At 52.2% G+C, this 23,027-nt stretch overlaps 1 protein-coding gene across 2 annotated transcripts in view; it reads left to right on the top strand.

Moving 5' to 3' along the window:
* The window catches only part of SYNJ2 (synaptojanin 2), a 74,830-nt gene that overhangs the window by 41,355 nt on the left and 10,448 nt on the right, over window positions 1-23,027 (top strand). For both annotated transcript variants that reach the window (XM_081141085.1, XM_081141086.1), the window contains exons 7-22: window positions 3,776-3,872; window positions 6,260-6,432; window positions 7,597-7,678; window positions 8,358-8,507; window positions 8,592-8,757; window positions 9,673-9,864; window positions 10,612-10,693; window positions 11,411-11,551; window positions 12,551-12,743; window positions 14,772-14,930; window positions 15,374-15,530; window positions 16,516-16,633; window positions 19,923-20,141; window positions 20,249-20,327; window positions 20,881-21,049; window positions 21,482-21,652. In XM_081141085.1, coding sequence (XP_080997211.1) covers window positions 3,776-3,872; window positions 6,260-6,432; window positions 7,597-7,678; window positions 8,358-8,507; window positions 8,592-8,757; window positions 9,673-9,864; window positions 10,612-10,693; window positions 11,411-11,551; window positions 12,551-12,743; window positions 14,772-14,930; window positions 15,374-15,530; window positions 16,516-16,633; window positions 19,923-20,141; window positions 20,249-20,327; window positions 20,881-21,049; window positions 21,482-21,652 — 2,348 coding nt within the window. The remainder of the gene's footprint in view (window positions 1-3,775; window positions 3,873-6,259; window positions 6,433-7,596; window positions 7,679-8,357; window positions 8,508-8,591; window positions 8,758-9,672; window positions 9,865-10,611; window positions 10,694-11,410; window positions 11,552-12,550; window positions 12,744-14,771; window positions 14,931-15,373; window positions 15,531-16,515; window positions 16,634-19,922; window positions 20,142-20,248; window positions 20,328-20,880; window positions 21,050-21,481; window positions 21,653-23,027) is intronic.

A 23,027-nucleotide genomic window follows, 5' to 3' on the forward strand; every position in this document is an offset into this window, starting at 1 on the left:
TGTCATCCTCAGGGGTCGTCCTCCATCAGACAGCGGCCCAAGGGACAGCAGGAAGGGGGGGCCTACACCCTGGATCTAACGTTGCTCTTTACTTTGGTCCTTTATGCAAAAGGGAGTTTCCAAAATGAGATTTTTTTTCCTGCTCTCAGGTTTCCCTGAAGGCTCAGTAATAAATGCTCAGGTAGCACTTGGAACTATTTTATCTTATCAGTTCCTTCTGCTATGTAGCTTTATCCTTTCGTCCTGATTAATAAGGGATCGTCTGAATAATAGGATATTTGTAGCTGTTTGTTTTTGTTTTAAAAGTAACATATTCCCAGGTTTTAAAAGTCACCACATAGAAAGGTATAAAGTGAGAAGTAAAACTACCCTAACTCCCAACTCCCACTACTAGAGATTCTACTGTTAGTTTTTTATGTCTCATTCTAGAAAAAAATTGACATATATGTAGTTCATGTTTTAAAACACAAATTGGACCGTAACACAGTAAATGTTTTGCAACTTTAACCTGAACTGTTAGAAATTTGAACTTGAATAGTTAATAGCTTCATAAAATACTTGCTTTTTAAATCTAAACACCATGTTTAAAAATTATCTTAGTGAAGGTCATAAAATTTCAAAATGTAATTTTGTGTTTTACTTGCTTACTTTTTAATTTATCTTTATTGTTGAAAGTATTACAGTTCTCCTCCCCTCCCCCCATGAAACAAGCTGCTGGGCTTGTTTCAAAAATCTTCACGTCTTTTCCCTGGTGGTTGTGTTTTAATCACTGGGACTGTAAACTCGTTTGCAGCTGTCTCACTTACCATAACCGGTTAACAGCAGCTCAGCTGTGACCCCCGAATTGGTACAGAGAGCAGCTTTTCCTGGAAGGAGATGTATAACCTAGTAGTGAATATGCTATTGCCTGTTTTTCTGAACACTTTTCACGTGTTCCATGCATGGTGCATGCGGTCTTCTTTTCGTTGACGTTGATCTACATTAAATGTTCGTAGGAAATAGTAAACATCTAACCAAAAACGAAATTCCTCCTGAGCTGGCCAGAGGCAAAGGGAAGGGGCTGCTGGGCTTATTTCAGAACTTTCCGTCTTTATGAGTTTGGTGTGTTTTTTAAATTAAGAACATTTACATAGACTGACAGGTTTTTAAATCGTGTGTGTGCACGCGCATGTGCTGGAGAGTATGAGCCCTCTCCTTTCTCACTCCTCCCCTACATCTCAGGGTAAACTCAGTCTCTTCTGTGAATCACCGCTTTTCTGAGGCCGTAAGTCCTTTTACAGGCTGCTACCGTTTAAAATTCTGGCTCCCCGTGAGTTCCTTTTTTAATGCTTTCCAACCGGGAAGTTTGACCCATCTGTGCCCCTTCTCACTCCCGCTGGGAGGAGCTGCCGGTATGTCATAGCTGCTGACCTGTGGCTCTCGCTGGACAGCAGTTTGGAAGTGAGTGTCTTGGAGTGAGGTCACAGGTTTCTCTCACTGACCACGATGGGGCACTGTGAGCCCCTCCCCTGCAGGGGTGCCCCCAGATCTCTGGGACATCACGGGTCTCAGAGCTTCTCAGTTCTTTGATGTGTTTGGTCCAGAGTAAATCCCTCCCCCCTCCCCCATGGCAAGAATCCTTTACATGGGAAGTTTAATACCCAGAATACTGGTCGTAGGCGCTGCACCGTTTCCCTGGGTTACTTACTGTCCTTCTGTCACCTGTCTGCCATGTCTGGAGGAAGGGGGTGTTTCGGGCAGGCCTTGGGTGTGGCTGCTCGGGGAGGATCTTGTCTCGCAGCGTCGTACAGTTATGATGACAGTGTTGGCGTCTCGGTGGGCAGTGCCGGGTCTCACCTCTGCGAGACAGTGACCTGCTGCGTTCTCCCTCTCTCACCCCGTGCAGAGCTGCTTGTGTCTGGACATCAGGGTGGGTTTAACTGCTGGCCCCTCACTTATGCCCTGAATTTGAGAAGGATGCTGACAGATGGAAATCTGACTCCTCAAAGTCCTGGAAAACTCCTCCGTTTTCCAAGGAGCTCCATCTGACAGTAACAGATGGGCAGAAAGAACGAAAAAAAGACCCTAAATGCAGAGCCACCAACACCAGGATGGATCTTTCTCTTGCTGATCTTGGCGTGGACTCCCTTAGAGCCAGTGAAATGAGTCTTGATTTATCAACACTAAGTGAATTATCTTATTTTGAAATCAAAAGGAAGGAAAGGAAAACCAACCCCCATGTGCTGAGCACTAGACTTGTCCCTGTCACCCCCCTTTTAGTCCTCATGACCACCCCTCACAGGAGGATTAGCCTTGTATTACAGATGGAGCCAGCTCAGAGGGGTGGGTAATTGGATCAGGGCTTTGGGGGCTGGTGACATGAATAATGGGTAATGTTTCTCTCCCAACCTTGGCATTTGGAGCCAGTTAAGATGTATGTGTGGGCATCAGTCACTTGGCGATCAGACATGGGCCTCATTTCTGACAAGTTGCATTGTGGCTTGGTTACGGCTTGGATGTGTGGCCACAATGGGCTTCCTCACATCGCACCCTGAATTAGGGTGCTCACTCAGTGCTGGGCAGCCCAGACTTCCCACCAGAGCAGAGCTTGCTGCTCAGTCTGTGTGTCCACGTGTCAGACCTCAGGCCAGGATGCCCCTTCCCTGGGCAGGCAGACCCAAAAGAACCCAGAAGGGCCGGGCCATGAATGTTCCATTTCTTCCGGCACCTCACCCAGTGTTGCAAACACTCAGCTCCAGGGACAGAGCTTAGCCCACCGAGGCCCTGATTTCACGATTTCATCGGTGCCTATGTCTTCCCCCAGGAGGGGCTGCAGGGAGGCGGGGCTGCCAGGGCCACAGCTCTGGGAGAGGCAGTCCCCCAGGCAGGAGCCGGGGGAGACTCGGCCTTAGCTCTGCAGCAGGGAAACCTGCGCTGGCCCCCTTCAGAATCATTCTACCCACTGCCACCCCTCAAAGTTAGTAAGAGTGGTTTTTTCTCTCTTACGGGGTTAAAAATGGTTCTTTTGTGATAATTAACTTTTTAAAAATTTTGTTTATAAAAGAAACATGTCATTGTAGAAATTTGGAAAATAATGAAATGTTTAAAGAAGAAAAGAATTTTAAATGACATAAAATTCCACCACTTCTAACATCATGGTGTGTTCTCTTCCAGTCTTTTCTCTATATTTAGGTACAAACGTGGCCCTATTACATTACAGTTTTCAGTCTGCTTTTTGCATTACGTGTTTTTCCTATGCTTTTTTCAACACAGCATTTAAACCTTTCTACCATTATTATAATTGTAAAGTTACTTTTCAAAAGCTGGTGATAGAAGATAAATATTAGTCTCTCCCTAATATTTCAACTTACATATTTTTAAGTGGTGTCTGATATACAAATAATCTTCCTGAAGACTGAAGCGTTGTTGTGGCCTCTCGTTTGGGTAACCATCGTAACGTGCAGTGCTCAGGGAAAAACTGGACCCTGCGGTTGACTGCCCTCCTACCAGGTTTTCCAGTTTGGAGGACAGACGGTACTGAGTGAAACAGATTAATTTCAGAGATATGCACATCGCATTTGTAAGGCTCTGTTCATGCAAGGCCTGGTCAGCTGTTCTGGATTTAATGGGGTGCTTTATGGAAGGTCCTTCCTCTGACGTGCAGGGTTTATTCCTGGCCCGAGCCTTTCGCGGGGAGGAGCATCCGGGACCTTACTCCCAGCAGGTCCCCTCCAAATTCTCTCCCCCAGCCTGCGTCTGGTGACCCGGGTTCACGGTGCTGCCTCCTCTGTTGCAGACATATGGTACTTCTGAAGGAGCAGTATGGGAAGCAAGTGGTCGTAAACCTGCTGGGGAACAGAGGCGGAGAGGAGGTGCTCAACAGGGCCTTCAAGGTAAACACAGCCCCTTGCCCGCTTCTCCACACGGGGGTGTGGGGAGGGGAGGGGAAGGCAAGGGGCCCCTGCTCAGAGGCAGGCTCAGGCCGGGGGCTGGAAACGTAATGCAGATCTCACCATGTTCGGGGAGCTTTTTCCCCACTGGAGCTCCAGCATTAGGTGATTTGGGCTCCTGACAGGAAGTTTAATTTTTATGAGCTGATGGCTGGGAGAATTTGCTCAGAGTCAAAACAGAGCATCTTCCATCTCCAGCTGCATTTCCTCTAGAGCTCCCACTGGGGCCTTGGGAACTCAGGATATTCGGACCTTTCCCTGCTCTCTTAGGTGGACACGCACACATGCATGCACACACTCACCGCCACACACATGCATGCACGTGTGCACGAATGTTTGAGCTTCGCCCACGCACCCCTGACCTGCTCAGTGAGCCAGAGCTTCCCTTCTTTCCTTGGTCTGGCTCAGCTGCTGGCCCCACCTCCTGGCAAGCTCAAACAAACACCTTCAGGGCACTAATGCCTGGAGCGGCTCTTCTGAGCCCCTGACCTGCTAAGGCAAAGAATTTTACATGATTTCCTCCTGCTAACTTGAGGCCTTCAAACCTTCCACTCTTGCTTGGGCTGCCGCTAAAAGCTGCTGCTTGTGCCCAGCTGCCCATGGCTCCCTGGGGCTTCCCTCTGCAGGGTTAGGGAGATGTGGGGAGAAACCGTGGACAGGGAAGGAAGCACTTGGAACAAAAGGCTCCCTCCACCACCACCCTGGTCTCTCCCTGTCCCCAGAGCTCCAGTATGTATTCAGTCTGCTATGTGAAAAGCTCCGGAATGGGCTGTGGGCGCCTCCACAGTCCTTTCCAATCCCCCACGGCCCCCACTTAATGGAGAAAAGCCCTCTGGTTGTTCCAAGGTCAAGGCATCCTCTGATGGAGAGAGTCAAAAGTCAGGCCTCGCCTAACAGGCAGTGGTGTTCGCTGTCTTCCTGACCCCTGGCCCCTGACCCCTGGCTATGGCAGCTGGATCCAGCTGGGTGCTCATCTCACTCTCCCTAGCAAAGCCACCAGCTTGGAGCAGCCTTCTGGGCTGCCAGTTTCATTTGGCCAGACCTGCTTTTCCTGTTTGGTTTGTTGCTCCTAGCAACAAGATTGAGAAATAGCTCCCCTCCACCCATCTTGGCAGCAATTTGACAGCTTACTTTAAGGAAGAAGGGGGGAAAAGCAAGAAGAAAAAAGAACCCAAGATTTTTTCTCTTTATGCCTTGAGTTATGGGGAGAGGGTGTCCTCAGTGACCTGTCGGCTGGTAGAAGTGCGTCCTGGGCTGACAGGCTCTTTTGGCACGTCAGGGGCAGGAGATGGCAGCAGTCCCCGCGCAGGCCAGGGAGGGCAGGCTCCCAGGCAGGTTAGGAGGAAAGGGACTGACATTCCACCTGCAGGAGACCTGACCCAGTGTCACGTGGAGCCCCAGCCCCCTCAGCCCATCAGCTCTGCAATGCTGAGGTCCACACACCCGCAGCCGTCCTATGACCCAGCGGTTGTCAAGCCACAGGGGAGCAGCGCCTGCTCCAGACGTACAGCCACTAAGCAACACACTGTTCAGTTTAGCTGATGTCATCTTCATAGCAAGACTTCCTTGACGGTGGCACCCATGCAGTGATTCGCATTCTGGCCCATGGTGGATGGGTATTTTGAGTCATAGGTACTAGACAGCTGTAAGTCCCTCTAGTCCTTCAAAGCCCTTAGACACTGTGCACAAGTCTGACCTGAAGCCGAGGGGGTGGGGGGAGACCCGAGGCCAGGTCTCCGGGAAGCAGCCGGATCTCCGTTCCCATGGGGCCGGTGAGAGAGCTGAGGGGTGGGCAGGGAGGTTCCCTATGTGGAATCGAGGCCTCTGCCAGGAGCACCCAGAGGACCCCCTGGGAGACTTAGCACTTCAGAGCACACTCACCTGGAGGCTTGCACTTGTCTGGATGGGGCTGGTTACCAGGCAACCGTGAGCTAGATTATGAGCTCCCAGCCTGCTGCGCTGCCCAGTGCCTCAGGGGCCTGTGACACTTGGGTGCCTGAAGAGCAGGGTGGTCCTTCCCTCACTGGTGCCCTGGGAGAGCCCTGCAAGAAGGGTGATGTCAGAGCAGGGCTGGGGGCTTCCCTGGGAGCCTCACCTGGCCTGGCTGTCTTTTGCCCCAGGCAGACCTTCTGTAGGCAAGATGCGCTCTGTGGGTTTGCCCCGCGCCTCCCTTTCAGGGTCAGGACTGACAAACCGTTTGGTCCACCACAAGCCGTGAAGCTGAGCTGTGCGCTCCCGAGTGGTGGGTCGGCGCTCGGATTCCAGCCGGCAGGTTTGCTGGCGCTGTCTTCCTTCCCAGGCCCCTGCCACCCTCTCTCTCCCCCTCACAGAAGCTGCTCTGGGCCTCTTGCCACGCCGGTGACACGCCTATGATAAACTTCGACTTCCACCAGTTTGCGAAAGGCGGGAAGCTCGAGAAGTTGGAGAACCTGCTGAGGCCCCAGCTAAAGCTGCACTGGGATGACTTCGACGTGTTCTCTAAGGGCGAGAATGTAAGTCCACGGTGAGTCTGCCCTGCGTCTTCTGCGCTGCGTCTTGTCTCCCGCTGGCCAGGTGGCAGGGGCCGGGCTCCCCTGGGATGTGCGCCTCTCTGCTGGCCACGCTCGCAGTTTCCCGGGCCCCAGGCTCAGCGATGGTGGGACCTGGGGTTCCGGCCTCTCCTTCCCCTTCCCACAATCAGAACATGCTTTTGACTTCTGTGAGTAGATAGGAAAACATATTCAATTTACTAATAAAGGGGAGTAGGTTAGAATGTGGAGCCATGGAAACCATATAACTTATCCAAACTGTGATGCAAACCCAAGAGTGAAGGGACAGTGGCATAATCCCAAGAAAGCAGATGTGGGTTTCCCTGCTCAGAGCTGAGCAGAAAAAGGAAGTCGGGTTTCCTCGAATCACAGTACAGTCGATCCCCATTTTTCCGATCCTGTATCTGCAAATGTGCTCACCCGCTAAAGCTCACACTCCCAGCATGTGCACAGACGCTCTTAGCCGGTGAAAACGAGTCGCCCAGCCCGCATGTTCCCAGCGGGCTCTGCCCTTCTGTTCCGCTCTCATGCTGCAAATAAGTTCTTTCTGCCGTCTTATTAGTGCCACAGTTTCACATTTTTGTGCATTTTGTTGGCAATTTCACTGTTGGAAACGGCTCCCAAGTATAGTGCTAAGTGTTGTCTAGTGACCCTCAGCACAGGAAGGATGTGACGTGCCTTACGGAGAAGAGACGTGTGAGGGACGCTTCGTGCAGCGGTGAGAGTGCACTGGCTGTGAATTCAGTGTTAGCGGATGAACAACACGTGCTGCCTAAGGTGTCTTTAACCGGAAGCGCATATAAAACAAGGTTACATGTTGAGTAGTTGATGAAATACGTGACCCAGTGTTTCCCCTTCGGGCCGTGGCTCAGCGTTTGCTCGCGTGCTAACAGTTCAGCTCACCGATTGTTCGCGGCAACTTTCTGGAACATGACTGCAGAGTCACGAGAACTGACTGTATTTAGAATGAGCCGGGTGTGCGGGCCGCCGAGCTGTGCTCTGGGGTCCTGGTGAGCTACTAGGGACATGCGAGGGGCACGAGTTTTGGGGGATCTACTGTCAAGCATAGGCCACTGTGCTCCAGCCATTGCTCCTTCAAGCATAACATGTAACCATTTATTTCCTGTTGTTTCCCTAAGTTTCCAGAAAGGCACTTTGCGGATGAACTGTCTCGACTGCCTGGACCGAACCAACACAGTGCAGAGCTTCATTGCGCTCGAGGTGGGTCCCTGCCACAGCCCCATGGGCCATTGTCTGCGCCCAGAGTCTGTGCCTTCAGCAGGCGGGCTGGGCCGGGCACCTTCATGGGGAGAGTGAGGGCATCACTGGGCTCCCTTTCTGACTGGGGAGCAGGACGGGATGTGCCAGGCATCTGGAGAGAGGTGTTCCTAGGAGGCTGGCTTGCCTTTGAGCTGTCATAGGCACACTTCTCGTGTCTCAGACGTGGTGACCCAGCTGCACCTTGGGGACCTGGTCCTGTGTAAGGGTCATTGTGCGCACACTGTTGGGCAGAGGCAGAGTGAGGCCGGTGCAGTGAGGCTGGTGCGATGAGGCTGGTTTGAGGCCTCGGAGGGAAACCCCAGACTGTCCGTGTGTCTGGGTGACCTCTCCTGGCTCCCTGCTTGCAGGAGGTGGTGGGGTCCAAGCCTACTGCCCTGGTTGCTGTCCAGCCCTCTAGTGGTGGGGGCAGGGAAGTCAGGAGTGTGGGGGTCAGAGGAGGGCAGGGTGGGATGGTGAAGTGAGGCAGCTGTGGTGCAGGCCCCATTCTGTGCTGCAGGGGAGGGGGGCAGAGGGATCCAGGGTCTGCCGAATAAGGAAGCCATAGGGCGATGAGAGGAGGCAGCTTTGGGGCAGCTTCCGTCCGTGTGGAAGTCAATGACAACTGTCCCTTCTCACCCAGGTCCTTCACCTGCAGCTAAAGAGCCTGGGGCTGAATTCAAAGCCCATCGCCGACCGCTTCGTGGAGTCCTTCAAAGCCATGTGGTCTCTGAATGGGCACAGCCTGAGCAAGATGTTCACGGGCAGCCGGGCCCTGGAGGGGAAGGCCAAGGTGGGTGCAGGCCGCGGGGGAGGTGGCGGAGGAGGGTGGGGGCCGAGTGGATCCCTCTCACGGCCTGTGGTCCGGCTCTCGCAGGTGGGGAAGCTGAAGGACGGCGCCCGGTCCGTGTCACGCACCATCCAGTCCAACTTCTTTGACGGGGTGAAGCAGGAGGCCATCAAGCTGCTGCTGGTCGGGGACGTCTACACAGAGGAGTCTGCGGACAAAGGAAGGATGCTTCTGGACAACACAGCCCTGCTGGGTATGGGAGTGCCCTCTCCACTTGCATGGAGGCGTCAGGCAGCTCTGCCACCCACAGGGGCATCCCTTCCCACCCCCATCGTGTAATCCAGGTGGCAGGTGGCAGACACTCCCCTGAGCTGTAGGGCATATGGAGGGAGTGTCTGTGCTCTGCACATGGGTGGCTGTGACTGTAGCCTGACCAGTTGACCTCAGCAGCTTGCGGCTGTGTTTCATAGTCTTTTATGAGTTGGTCAGTCACATGTGGCCACACTAGGTGGCAGAGGAGAGGAGGCTCAGGAAAAAACAAAGTTTTTGCACTCACAGGACCTAGAAATTGGGGAGGGGAGGGGAAAAGAGAAGGGGCGGAGCACACAGGGCCACATGGAAAAACCCCAGGGGTCAGGAGGCAAAAGGCAGGAGCCAGAGGAAAGCTTAGGCCCTGGCCCTTGTCAGGTTTCTGTGGGAAAGGCATGGCGGGTAAATGGTTGAGAACTGGCGAGTTTAAATCATTCCAGTGGGCTTTGGGCTGCAGAATGGGGCTCTCATTGGCATGCAGGATGGACGATGGAAAACACAGATGGGAGTAAGATGTTTAAAGTTTTATTTACTTAAAACGTGGTTAGTTGCAGTGTCTCCTCACTTAAATCCCCGCTGGGTCATGGAGTGAATGCTGAGGGTGAGATTCCTAATGACCTGAAGTCATAGGCTCCGTGGCTCTGGTTGGGGAACGGGTGCTGAGAGGGACCACCTGGTCCTGGTTCCCAGGACTCTGTGGCAGAGATGCCCTAGGGGAGCGTCCTGCGTATGGTGGTTTTAGCCTGTTCATACGATGGCCACTACCTGCTCTTGTGGACAGAGACCCCGTCCGTGTTTCTGGAAGATGCATGGGCCTGTGGGGTGCAGACAAACATGCCCTTTGTGTGCCTCCTCCCAGTGACTCCCAGGATCCTGAGAGCTATGTCGGAGCGCCAGGCGGAGTTCACCAACTTCAGGCGGATCCGTATTGCCATGGGCACCTGGAACGTGAACGGAGGGAAGCAGTTCAGGAGCAACCTCCTCGGGACGGCCGAGCTGGCCGACTGGCTGCTGGACTCGCCCCAGCTTTCCGGAGCGGCCGAGCCCCAGGGTGAGTGCGGTCGCCTCAGGAAAACAAAACACAAACTCCATCGAGCTCTTGGCTCACCCTGTTCCATAGCTGGTGACTCGTGAAATTTGGTATTTGGTGTTCTCACTCCTTCAGGGTTTAAAAAACGCAGTGGGCTGGCTACCTTTCCGGAGCACACCTGGCAAATTAACCACCTGACACCTGCTCTGTCCAAGTGTTTGGAAGGGTTATCAAAGCCGAGACTCTCTTCTGTTCACATACATGAGATTTTACAGGTTTAGGTTTTGCTCATTAGAACCTTTTGTCTAAGGAAGAGGCGGCTTCTAGATCGTGTTGCTGGGAGGAGCTAGACACGCATGTCCCTTCACTGCTGGCCAAGGACATCTGTCCTGCCTTTTCCCAAACCAACCATACCACCAGATACAGCCACTTTAATTCACAGATTTGTGTGCCTTTTAAGAAGGAACTAATCCCAAATCTGACACCTCACCTTTTGTCTTAGATCATGCGAGATGATCTTTAATGGCCTCAGGACTTGAAGAGTGAATGAATTTTCTGTGGTCAGCCCTTACCCAAGGGCCTTGCTCCCTTGAATTCTGGGAGAGACTGGAGCTCCAGTTCTCTGCCTGTCCATGCGCGAGAGCCTCTCACTGTCACCAGAGCCCCATCCCTGTGGCGGCAGGAACAGTTTGCACCCCAATTGCTGCCTGAGGGAGCAGGGTAGGTCTTGGTGGGTCTGATTTCCTTCATCTCCTGTCTTGCCCCCAGATGACAGCAGCCCAGCTGACATATTTGCCGTGGGGTTTGAAGAGATGGTGGAACTGAGTGCAGGGAATATCGTCAATGCCAGGTAAGCGGCTGGGCGCCAAGGCAGCAGGAGAGAGACGTGAGATTCACCGAGGGTTTCCCCAGCCAGGTGCAGGTCCCCAGGCCATGTGTCTGCATCTGCTGACCTGTGTGTGCCCCTCGATGTGCAGGGGCTGCTGACTGCCCTCCCCCACTCCTCTCTCTCTGCTGACTAAGGGAATGGAAGGGGGCGGGTTATTGAGTGTGCTGTCCTGAGCCGCAGGCCGGGCCGTGGGCAGGCTGCACCCTGCTGTGAGCTGGCCGCTGGCCTGGAGCCTGTGGGTGGAGGGCGAGTGGGAGGGTGCTGAGTCACCTTTCCTGGGAGAGGGGAGAGCAGGAGTGTGGGAGGAGGTACCTCTCTTCTCTCTGCCACTGATTCACTTGGGGTGTAGAGTCTTCCAGACCTTTTCTTTCCTAAACTGGTGAGGCTTTATTTCAGGAATTTTCTGAACAGATAATAAAACCTGACTCTGGAGCTCTCAGGAGCAAGGGGTCCCATGATGGGTTTCGGGCGGCAGGGGTGGGGAGAATGTGCTGTGATGTGTATGACACACCAGAAATAAATGGACAGGCCAGCGCTGGCGTGGGGCCTGGCACCGTAAGGGAGTGCAACAGCGCGATATCACGTGCGAAAGGAACGGGCTGAGGGCTGGGAGAACCCACTGCTAGCCGACTGTCTCTGGCATCATAACTGGCATCATTGTTTTCTTTCCCTTCCCAGTACCACCAACAGAAAGATGTGGGGCGAGCAGCTTCAGAAAGCCATCTCGCGCTCTCATAGGTACATCCTCTTGACTTCGGCCCAGCTGGTGGGCGTCTGTCTCTATATCTTTGTACGTCCATACCACGTCCCTTTCATCAGGTAAGGACCTTCAGTCTCTGAACATCTGGGGGAACCGGGGTTGGTGGTCAGGGTGTTTTGTTCCGAATTCCCCTTCCTCCTGCAGCAGGAATCAGGACCTACCATTATTCTAGATAAATGGGGGAAAAAACCCAGGAGAGACTAGGCTGAATGGAATATTGTCTAGCAATTAACAAGCACAATGGGGACCTCCTAGCTCAGGAAGCTGAACTCTCTTAGGAGCAGTACATGACCCCCATCACCCAAGCTCAGCCCTGCGCAAGGGAAGGGATGCCTTGTTGAAATTAGACGAGAAACCTCTGACCAAGAGCTGAGTGACTCATCAGGAAGTATCAATTCTTTGCCTCTTTTAAAAAATCTAAATAAGACATGTGGGCAGGAAGCCTCCACAGCAGGTGCAGGCCTCAGTCTGTGCTTTAGTCCATGGTCTGTGCACCTGTGCACCCACCGGCATGCATTATAGGTTGCATTCTGAGGCGATGAGGAGTCTGCATTGAAACACCTCCCCAGCCAAGCATAGATAACTGGGTGCTTCCTGTTCCTTGAACATGTGTTGACTACCTCCTGGCACCTCCTGTGCTTTGCCGGAAAGCTGGGTGGGTGGGAGTCGGGGGTGAAGTCCATGCTGCTGCTGCTGGCAGTGAGAACTCCGAACAGAAATGGATGGAGATGGGTGGGCTTCGGGGCTGCTTTGTGGGGTGCTTTGGTCAGTGTAGAGCCCTTCAGCATCGGGGTTGTGGAGGAGACACTCCAAACCCATGGCGCAGCTGCTGAAAGAGGGGAGGAAGTCAGGAGTGACCCAGAGTCAGTGGTGGTCACGCTGGTTGCTGTGTGGCGTGGTGACTGAAGACATGATTAAACAGCTCTGAGCCGGTGGTTTTGGGGTTCTCCTGCCGCAAGCCTCCTGCTGCAGCCCGGCTCTTCTCTGTAGCCAAATAGGTTGATGCTTCTCCCCGAAGCCACTGAGAAGCCAGCGCCTGTGCTCTTTGTCTGTTCCAGGGATGTGGCCATCGACACGGTGAAGACGGGCATGGGAGGAAAGGCGGGGAACAAAGGAGCCGTGGGCATCCGTTTCCAGTTCCACAGCACCAGCTTCTGCTTCGTGTGCAGCCACCTGACGGCCGGGCAGTCCCAGGTGAAGGAGAGGAACGAAGACTACAAGGAGATCACCCAGAAGCTGAGTTTCCCCATGGTGAGGAGCCTGACGTGGGTGGGTGGCGGCCTGGAAGTGGTGCACTCGCGCACCAGCCTCCACACCCTGCCCAGCCTCGTGCGTGGGATTCTGAGCTGCTAATATGGGCAGGCACTCTGCCCCTGGGGACGTGTACTGGGGGAGGGAGATGACCTGGCCTGGGACAGCAGAGGCAAGCCCAGGGCATCCAGCCTGGAGGGATCAATCCCCATTTTTACATGTTTCTTCGGTGTCCTTATGTACCCTGAGTTTTCTTATGTGCATTTTCTGATTTTCTGATTCAATTGTATGGAATGGGGAAGGAAAACCAATGTGTTTGTGCTTTGTCCAAGCTGATGAAGCACATTTGAGTCCTAACAGTACAAGGCGTGGCTTTCTGGAGATTCACAGTCTTGGCACATGCGTCCTGTTGTGGCTCAGATAAGAAGGCCCATTTAGAAACCAGTGAATTTTTGGCTCAGGAGCCCCGGATCGCCCATCTGGTCTTGCAGTCACCAATACCATGAGTTGTGCTGCCCTCTAGTGGTGACCCAGAGGGTTTCATTCTGAAGCCAGCAGGTTTTCTTTTCAAATTCAGATTTGAATGTTCTCTCTGTGCTAACCTGAGGGCCCGCACACCTTCAGCTCGGGCAAACCGCCTGTCTCCCAGAAGTGAGGATAGACCCAGCAGTGTTCTTGCCACAGTGTTTGAGACACGGTTGATTAGGTCCTGGAGCTCTGCAGCGGAGACCAGATCCCTTAAAACTGCCATCCCATTTACTAGGCTGCACAGGCACTCAAGGCAGAAACTCCTTCATTTTCATTAACAGGTGCTATAATCCTTGTTGTAGTTTTTATTTCTTAGATTAAATAAGAAACAAATGAGTTAGGAAATTGGCGGTTTGTCGTTTTCCAGACTATGTAGGACATTATGCATATTTTCTTTGTGTGTCTATATAATTTTTAAAAAAGTCCCACCTAGTCACTAAAAAGTGCATTCAAAATAATTATGACCTATTTGAAGGACATATTCAAAATAATTAAAAGACATGTGGTGTAGCTCCTTTTTCAACATTAGAAATATCAAAGGAACCTGTACATTAATACTCTACACCTGCACTGTCCCATAGAGTAGCCACTAGGCACACATAGTTATTTAAATTTAAATTAATTAAAATTAAAACTCCCTCGATTGTACTGACCACATTTCCAGTGCTCAGTGGCTGCGTCGGCTGGCAGCTCCTGTCTTGGGCAGCGCGGGTGGGAACGTCTCTATCACTGCAGGACGTGCTCCTGGACAGCCCCCTTGAACACTCACTGTATTTGGTTGTGATCATTTTGATCTTCTGTCCAGATTATTGTTGGGGGTTGGGGGGAGTGGGAATGCCACGGAGTGTAGTAGAACAGAAGCAGATTTGGGAGCCGAGTTCAGATCTGTCTTTATCACGTACTGGTTGTGTAGCCTTCAGCAGTTTTTTTTAACTTTTTTTTTTAATCTAAAGAAAGAGCCAGGGCTGATGGGAGGACTGTGTGACCCCAGAACAGAGCCCAGAGCTGTAGCCAGCTGAGAGGTAGCATCTGTCACTGTGATTCCTGGGGGAAGGGAGGGGAAGGATCCAGGCTTCCAGGTCCAAGTGACTGGGTGAGATCCGGAGGGAGGGTCACCGATGAAAAGGTATGAAATCCATGAAGTTTTACGAAGTTACACGTCCTAAGCAATTTGACTTATTTCCTTAAACATCATTCTCATCACAATGAATGAATGGGTAATTCTTAGGATATGAACGTAAAAGCAGGAGCACACCCTGACCATCGAGAGCACCAGCAGAGTAAATGTTGGCAGCCGCGCCGCCCAGTTAGAGTTGGAGATTTCTCCAAACCGCTCAAAAACACTATTACTTTAAAATTAAAAAGTAAGCCATGGAAAAGTTCCTCAGTAGGTTTAAGTGCTAAGTGAAACATAAGATGCTCTAGTAGAAGACTTCCCCCCCCCCCCCCACATTCCCTGCAAGATGGGCCGGGATGACTGTGATTGTCTTTACAACGTAGGGAAGAAACATTTTTTCTCACGACTACGTGTTCTGGTGTGGCGATTTCAACTACCGCATCGATCTCACTTATGAAGAAGTCTTCTATTTTGTTAAGCGCCAAGACTGGAAGAAGCTTCTGGAATTCGATCAGCTCCAGCTACAGAAATCCAGTGGGAAGGTAAGTTGTGCTTTTAAAGGAGCCCTGCAGCTGCTCGGGTAGGGGCTACCGTCTGTAAATGTGCATGCTCGTGTTTAGCAAGTGAAGTTCCACGAGTGGGTTGGACAGGGACGGTGACGCTGTGGGAAATGTGTGTGAGCATCGTTCACACCCTTCCCGCTCCTCCGCACACGGGCTGTGGCAGGCCCCGAACGCGCGGCCCTGCCTCGCGCCTTTCGCCATCTGCGGGGCCGATGGGCCGACGGTGTGATAGGTCGGTGCTGGGCGGAGGGGCACCTGATGGTGGTGAGTCAGGCAGGTAAACAGATAGCCATCACTTTTTTGCTAATTAAAAGGCACACACATGTCCAGTTTTAGACATATTTGTAAATATAATGTAGATTCTGTGACTTTTAGGAATGCAGAGAATTAAGGTGGTTCGTGACTTCTCTTTCTCCCACTAGATTTTTAAAGACTTCCATGAAGGCAGCATTAATTTTGGACCCACCTACAAGTATGACGTTGGCTCCGCCGCCTACGACACAAGTGACAAATGTCGCACGCCAGCCTGGACAGACAGGGTCCTGTGGTGGCGGAAGAGGCATCCCTTTGACAGGACAGGTGGGTGGGATGTGTGCACATTCAGAGCTAGTGAGGGCAGTGGTCAGTACCACAGAGGGAATATCACATCGATTCTGCCCGATATTCTTTGTTACGTAAAGAACATTTTCTTGACAACCCAAAGCTACACAAAAGTCATCCCAGACCTTAGCCCCTAAGCTTTGGAAGTTATGCTTTGAGGGAGCTCCCTTCTGTCCTCTTACTAGAGACTGATCTGCAAATGACCTGCTTCTGACTCCCCATCCCTGCACCACCGCTGTCCCCCACCACCACCCTGTCCACTCTGTTCCGGACCGGGAATGGGAGAGAAGCCACACCGTCCCCTCCACTGCCGTTGCCCTCACACACACGCACGTCTCCCAGGCTATTCGTTCAACCAAACTCATCTGCTAAAGCCCCAGCGTTTGCTCTCGATTAGTTTCAGCGTGTCTTGAACAGTGATCCCAGCTAGGAGGTACAGTTGATTTAAAACTAGACCACCTGTAAATTGGTACACGAACAGCTGAACTCCTCTGGTGACGTGTCTGCTGAGATTTCAAAGCCAGGAAGTCTCATCTGCAGATTGAAAAGATACATGTTGGTTCAGATCAGTTGTGGACACCTGCACGGCCCCAGGGACTGAGAGGCCTTTGTGTTCGTAGCCTCGGCATTTCCTGCTGTACCGAGGGCTGCAGACTTGTGTCCCTGTGCCCTGGGACGGAAACCCCCCGGCGTGATTTCTGTGCCCCACCCCACCCCGTGCCCACTGGGGTGGATGCGGGGGGGGGGGGGTGCTGGTCTTGCTGTGGGACAATCCACATGGGAGGAGTTTTTTTACCCCAGATCCAAGGCCTCCTTGGTATGGTTTCAAGCCTAAGAGGTTAAGTGAATGAGTCTGAGACACATGTGGTCCGTCCCTGTTGTGCAAGTTCCATAACCAGCATTCGTGGATGTTGATACAATTTTGTGTTGTCTGTGGGTCTCTTGATTGGAATCCTGTGAGTAGCTGGAGAACTCAACCTGCTAGACAACGACTTAGATGCTGACACCAAAGTCAGACACCCCTGGTCTCCTGGATCCCTCAAGTATTATGGCCGAGCAGAGCTACAGGCGTCTGATCACAGGTATGGTCCTCGCCGCCGTGGGCACACGCTCCTCTGCGGGGGAGGCAGCATCTGCTGATCCCCACAGAGGACAACGTGCCATCCCCATCGTAACGCGTGTGCACACGTGTGTGTGTGTGTGTGTGTGTGCGCGCGCAATACAGTGAAGAACAAATAACGGTTTGACAAACAGCTGTGCACCCACCACCAAGAATTAATGAGTGTTAGCATTTTATCATTGCCCCATACCATAAACGACATTGTTCATGAAAATTTCAAAGACACAACCTGTAGTATTTTGTGTCATTTACATTCTCATAAATAATGCCATTGTGCAACTTGTTTTTTTGCTCTGTAATATTTCTGAGATACAGTCACATTGATATTAGAGGTCTGGCTCATTCATTTGTAACTGCTGTCCATGATTATAGTAAACACATCCAGGGGATTTTACCATTCATCAGTTGACGAATATCTTTTCTAATGTTTTATAAACACTAGGGTTTCAGGGCTTTAAATACTCCAAGGCGTTGGTTGGCCTTTGCGTCATGCATCATGACTGGAACACAAGCAGAGGTCTGTCAGTTCCCGTGCCCTGGGACCAGCCACAGGGGCAGGTTCATGTAGTAGACCATCTTTAGAGGCACAGAGGAGGGCGTTTGAGATTGTCGACAGGTTTGATCTTCCCACAGCTGCTACCAAAACTAACAGTTTCAGCTTTTACAAGGGAAGAAATTAAGAGAGAGAGTTGGTGAAGTTAGTGGATCAGCCCATAGGCCTCAGTCTCTAGATATGTCGGAAACCTGTTGTGGAAAATAGATGAACCTTGGGAATCTTCACCTGTATGACCTTCAGGTTTGTGAGGTCAGTGAGAGTATTTAGAAGTGTTCATTTAAACACTGTTACTGAAGGGGCTTATATACAGGGCCCTGTTCCTGGCACTGAGGATAAGCAGTGAACAAAACAGAGGAGAGCATCCTCTCATGGAATTTTCTAGTGAGGACAGACAGACAGTAAGCAAATATCAGTGCTGTGAAAGACAAACAGTGGTGGCAGGGGCAGACAGGGGTTCAGTGCTACTTTATACCCAGTGTCCAGGATAAGATGACCTTGGCTCCGGGCCCTGAAGGAAGGAGAGTGTGAGTCATGTGGATATCAGGGGGAGAGCATTCCAGGGCCGGCAAGTAGAGGGCTGGAGACCTAGGGCAGTGAGCGCGGGAAGACATGGAGCCGGTGCTGGACCAGGGTGGTCTTGGTAGCCCAGCTGGGAAGTAGTTGGATTCTGGGTGGGTTTTTAAAGTGGAGCCAACAGAATTGGCTGGTGGCTGAGAAGTGGGTTGCAAGAAAGAGGAGATGCAGGTGACTCCAGGTTTTCTGACCTGAGCCACCAGAAGGATGGAGCAGCATTTACTGGGCGGACTGGGAGGTGCAGATTTGGACGTACTGGTTTGAGATGCATCTTAGCTATTTATTGATTTTTCCAATTACAGAAGCAGAAGGTCTTAGTTATTGACCATTAGGGGAAAATATACATAAACCAGCAAATTATCCATAGTCCCACCCTTTGCGAGAGTGTCTAGTAATGTTCGTTAGGCATCTTCTGCTGCAGTGTCTACATACGTTAGAAGGTTTTACACCCAAACGTTAACCTGTGTGTCGAGTGCACACTGCTTATAGGTGTATCACTGTGTATGAGAAGCTTAGGGTTATATTATGGGAGCTGTTATCATTTGCCTGTATACTTCCTACATTCATATTTTTTAGATTAACATTTTATTTTGAGGTAATTGTAGATTCCCACGCAGTTGTAAGGAATCACACAGACACCCGTGTCCCCTTTACCAGCTCCCCTGGTGGGAAGGTCCTGGGAGTCTGTAGTGCAGGGTCTCAGCCCGAGTACAGACCCTGGGACAGTCAAGGTACAGAGTGTGTCCATCGCCACGGGGGTCTTCCCAGCGCCTTTCGCGGCCACGCTCATTTCCCTCCGCCCCCTGCTCCCTAACCTCTGTCAGCCACTGACCTTTCTCCCTTTGCATAGTTCTGTCATTTCAAGAATGTTACAGAAATGGAACCCAAATTGGGGGACTGGCTTTTTCCGCTCCGCAGAGGTCTCTGGAGGTTCAGCGCGTGTCGGTGCGTCAGTAGCCTGGCCCCTCCTGTTGCTGAGTGCACCCCTGCGCTCGTCAGGGACCCCTTTCTTCTCTCAACAGCTGGCGCTTCTCTGGAAAGGTTTTCTGCTAAAAGAAGTTTGTAAAAACGCTCAATGCATATCCCTGGGTCAAATTTTTCTCAATCTTGTGTTCTTGCTTCTAGATATGGAAAAACTAATAATATCAATTGGAGGGGAGAAGAGCACTACTGATATTATCACCCATATTTCTTAATTTTTACAGCATCCCCTAGTGTTTTGTGTGTGTGTGTGTGTGTGTGTGTGTGTGTGTGTTTTCCCTAGTTTTAAAGATTGCCACCGTATTATATATTATTTTGTCCTGTGTTTGTTTTCACTTAATATCGTATTATAAATGTCTTCAATAAGGTTACATAATCTTTAAAATAAAGGATTTTCTAAAGCTTTTGTAAATAGAGTAAACCCGTCCCTATTATCAAAATTACAATAATGATTGCATTATTTCTTGCTGATCTGTTCTGTGTGTCAGATTTCTACAGCGCTGTTTTCTTTTCCCCCATTGAATTTATTGGGGTGACATGGGTTAATAAAACTCCATAGGTTTCAGGTGTATGATTCTAGAACACATCATCCTGCCCTTAACGAGTGCGCAGCGTGTTATCCTGCGGGTGCGTCATCTCTTAACTATCCCTGTTACGGATAAGTTGCCGTTTCCCCTTCCTCCCTCCCGTCAGCGGTGTTGTAATGATCAACCTTGTGCATAAAATCTTGGTCTGAATCCCTGGCCATTCCTTAGAACAAAGTCCTGGAACTGAGATGAAAAGATGAGCATTTTTGAGATTCTTAACACAAATTGCCAAGTAGCCCCCCACAGAGCTCGGCCCCCTGGCCACGGGAGCATGAAAGCCCTTGTGTCTGCACCCTCAGTCGCTGGCCATCACCATGTGAAAATCCTCACTGGTGGCTGGTATTGTTTCCTCTCAACTTATCCTTAGATCAAAATGCCAAGCTGGCACGAAGGCTCAGGGTAGAGGAAGGCTGAGACCCGGGACGGCGGCCGCCCTCCGGGGAGCACGTCGCTGCCTCTGGTGGCTTCCGTTCCCAGAGCTCGGGACGGAGGGGGCTGTGTGGCTGCCTCCTCCCGGTTAACCGGCCCCCGTCTTCCCTCCGTGTCTGACGCAGACCCGTGCTGGCCATCGTGGAGGTGGAAGTGCAAGAAGTTGACGTGGGAGCCCGGGAGAGGGTGTTCCAGGAAGTGTCCTCTTTCCAGGGCCCCCTGGACGCCACCGTCGTCGTCAACCTCCAGTCGCCAACCTCAGAGGAGAAAAACGAGTTTCCTGAGGACGTGCGCACCGAGCTCATGCAGACCCTGGAGAACTACGGGACAATCGTTCTTGTCAGGTAGCCGCTGTCCAGCTGGCGCGGCCTCCGGGGTGGGCAACATCAAGGGCCCGTGGGAGCTGCCGAGCCTCTCTAGGGGTTGACGTGACGTGTTTCCTTTACTCCAGGATCAACCAAGGGCAGATGCTGGTGACTTTTGCAGACAGCCACTCGGCTCTCAGCGTCCTCGATGTGGACGGAATGAAGGTGAGTCACGCTTGGTCACTGTGGCATGGGGGCTCCTCAGTCCCCATGGTTTTCCTGCCCTGTCACAGGGTCACATCGTTCCCTCTCCTCCCCCCTGCCTTGAGGTGTAGGCGCCACCTGAGGGCAGGAGCCGGGGCTCTTCACCTGGCATCTAATTCTGGCGTCTTTGTCGAGGTGTCTGATGGCCGGCCCTGGCTACTTGCAGGATTTGGGAGATGAGTCTCATTCCCCTGGGTTCCTGGGTCTGTCTGTGCTCCCACGTCCATGTGGGGAGTCTTCCTCCTTAGAGGATGTTTGGAACAAGCAGCCCAGGTAGTTAACATTTTGATGGTATCCTGATTATCAGTTCCCACGGAACGAAACGCTGAAGATGGTAGTTCGACTTTTATTTAGACCGGGTGCAAGCCTGCGCGAGGTCTGGGCCCTCCCTTTGCTTGGCCCCCTGAAGACGGGCCTGGCTCCCGACGCGCGAGTCTGAGCGAGAAGCACCTGGGGACCAGCGGGGCCTGTCCGGCTCCTGTGCTCATGCTGGGCCGGCCACTGTCCCTCACAGGTGAAAGGCAGAGCAGTGAAGATCCGGCCGAAGACCAAGGACTGGCTGAAAGGTCTGCAGGAGGAGATCATTCGGAAGCGGGAGAGCCTGGCCCCCGTGTCACCCACCGCCAACTCCTGTTTGCTGGAGGAGAACTTTGACTTCACGAGCTTGGACTACGAGTCAGAAGGTGAGTCACCCTGTGCGGCCTTCTCGGTGGGATGGCGAGGCGGGCAGGCGGGCAGTTCTCCCAGAAAGGGCATGAGGTTGTCAGGAGCCCCTCTGAGACTCGGCCTTGGACGGTCACCGCGGCACCTGAAGTGCAGTTGGTCCTGGGCGGTGAGGTGCAGCGTCCGAGTGCAGGGTGACGGTAACCAGGACCCGGGACGTCGAAACTTACACCGAAAACAGCGGCTTGGGGGATGTCAGGGCTTCGGGTTTGGGCCCTGTCCCAGGCACGAATGGCATTTAGGTCCCATCCCTGCAGTAACGTGGTTTCCGTGGCTGCTAGCAGCTGTGCCCCAGTGTCCTGACACCAGCTGCCTGCCTTGGCGTTGAAACAGGCCGGCCCGTGAAAGGCGACGCCCTTCCACCCTAATTGTTTCTCTGCCTTGTTCCCAAGGGGATATTCTCGAAGAGGAAGAAGAATATTTGGATGAACTGAGTCAGCCTGTGGTCTCCGACAGTGAACTGGGGGGGGACGATCCTTCCGACGCCCCCAGCTCCACCGCAGCGGCTCCGCCCAGCAAGTCACCTGCTCTAACCAAAAAGAAGCAGCATCCGACCTACAGAGGTAGCTTGGGCTTTCCTTCCTGAGTAGCCTTCAGCACCGAGCTCTCTCTCTCTCAGCATCTGTGCTTAATGCCAGTCACATGCGCTGTCCCAAGAGAGGGCTCAACAGGAAGACACGGGGACCTGGGAATGTAGCAGCTACCCCCACACTGGTTTTCTCCAGTGATCTGTGTCATTTTTACAGCTATTTGTGCCCCATAATACCCCAGGTTCATGTTAATTTCAGCTTCTTGTGTGTATTCAAATGGCCACAGCTCTGAACTGGTTTTACATTTAATTTTTTTCCTCTCCAAAGTTTTTCTGATTCAATCCCGTAAGAGGCATAGTCAGTATCTGTTTCCTGACTTGCTGGTCTGTTGTTACCTTCTTGTAACATATATTGTTATACAGTAATAATTATATACATTATGTCGTTACATAGATACATAGTTAATATTACACATTAGCATCGTTATATTGCCGTAGACTGAAGAGGGACTGAAAAGCATGTGGATTGAACTCACATCCCTAGATTGTATGGAATAGTGACTCTCAAATAGTTTTAAAACCTGCTTGCTCGCATCCGTGGGCTAGAGCGGGTAGGTGGGTCACGATTCAGCATCAGACCCATGAGCACAGATCCCTCCACGGCCACAAATGCCTCCCAGCTGTTGGTCATTGTGTCCTGTGTCGGAGGAGCACTGTCACCTGCCAGTGCGGGAGCTCAGCCAGGTGTTAGGACCCTTGAGCTGGGGCTGAAAACAACAGGGGTGAAAGTGAATTAAGATGCTTCCCAGGGAAGGTACGTTGCCGGGAAAGGTGCAGAGACCCCCAAGTCCTTTTGACTGGGTAGCTGTCCCGGAGCTGGCTAGCATAGCCTGGCTGGCTGACTCAGCCGGAGCCCTGGGGCTTACAGGTCGCTGAGCCCCCTCATGGAGACGTGGATTGGGCGGGTGGGCTGGGTCCTGGGGATCCCCGGGGGATGGAGATGCACAGCCGGGCTCGGGGACTGCTGCCCCTTACGGGACCAGCAGCCTTCCTCAGCGCCAGGCAGCTCTGTGCGTGACTTGTCCGGAGGGCTCCTGCCCTGGAGCAGATGTGGCTGAAGGGATGTGCCCTTCAGACAAGAGGTGGCCCTTTTCTCCAGGGGTGGTCATTGTCCCGGCAGCCTCTCGAGAGGGCAGACGTGGGAACAGATGCCCCTTTGAATGAAGACGAGCAATGGGCTGTGTGGGCTGCCAGCACCTGGTGAGCCTTCGGATGGGCTCATCCTCAGGGTGCTCAGACGTTCCCATTAGGAGAACCCACTGCTCCCCGCTCAGCCTCAGATCACGGGTGCAGCTGTGCATTTGAGGGATGGGGTGCCTGAGCCAAAATGAAATGAACCGGGCTGCGTT

The sequence above is a fragment of the Miniopterus schreibersii genome (assembly GCF_964146895.1).
Source record: "Miniopterus schreibersii genome assembly, chromosome: 6".
Lineage (NCBI taxonomy): Eukaryota > Metazoa > Chordata > Mammalia > Chiroptera > Miniopteridae > Miniopterus > Miniopterus schreibersii.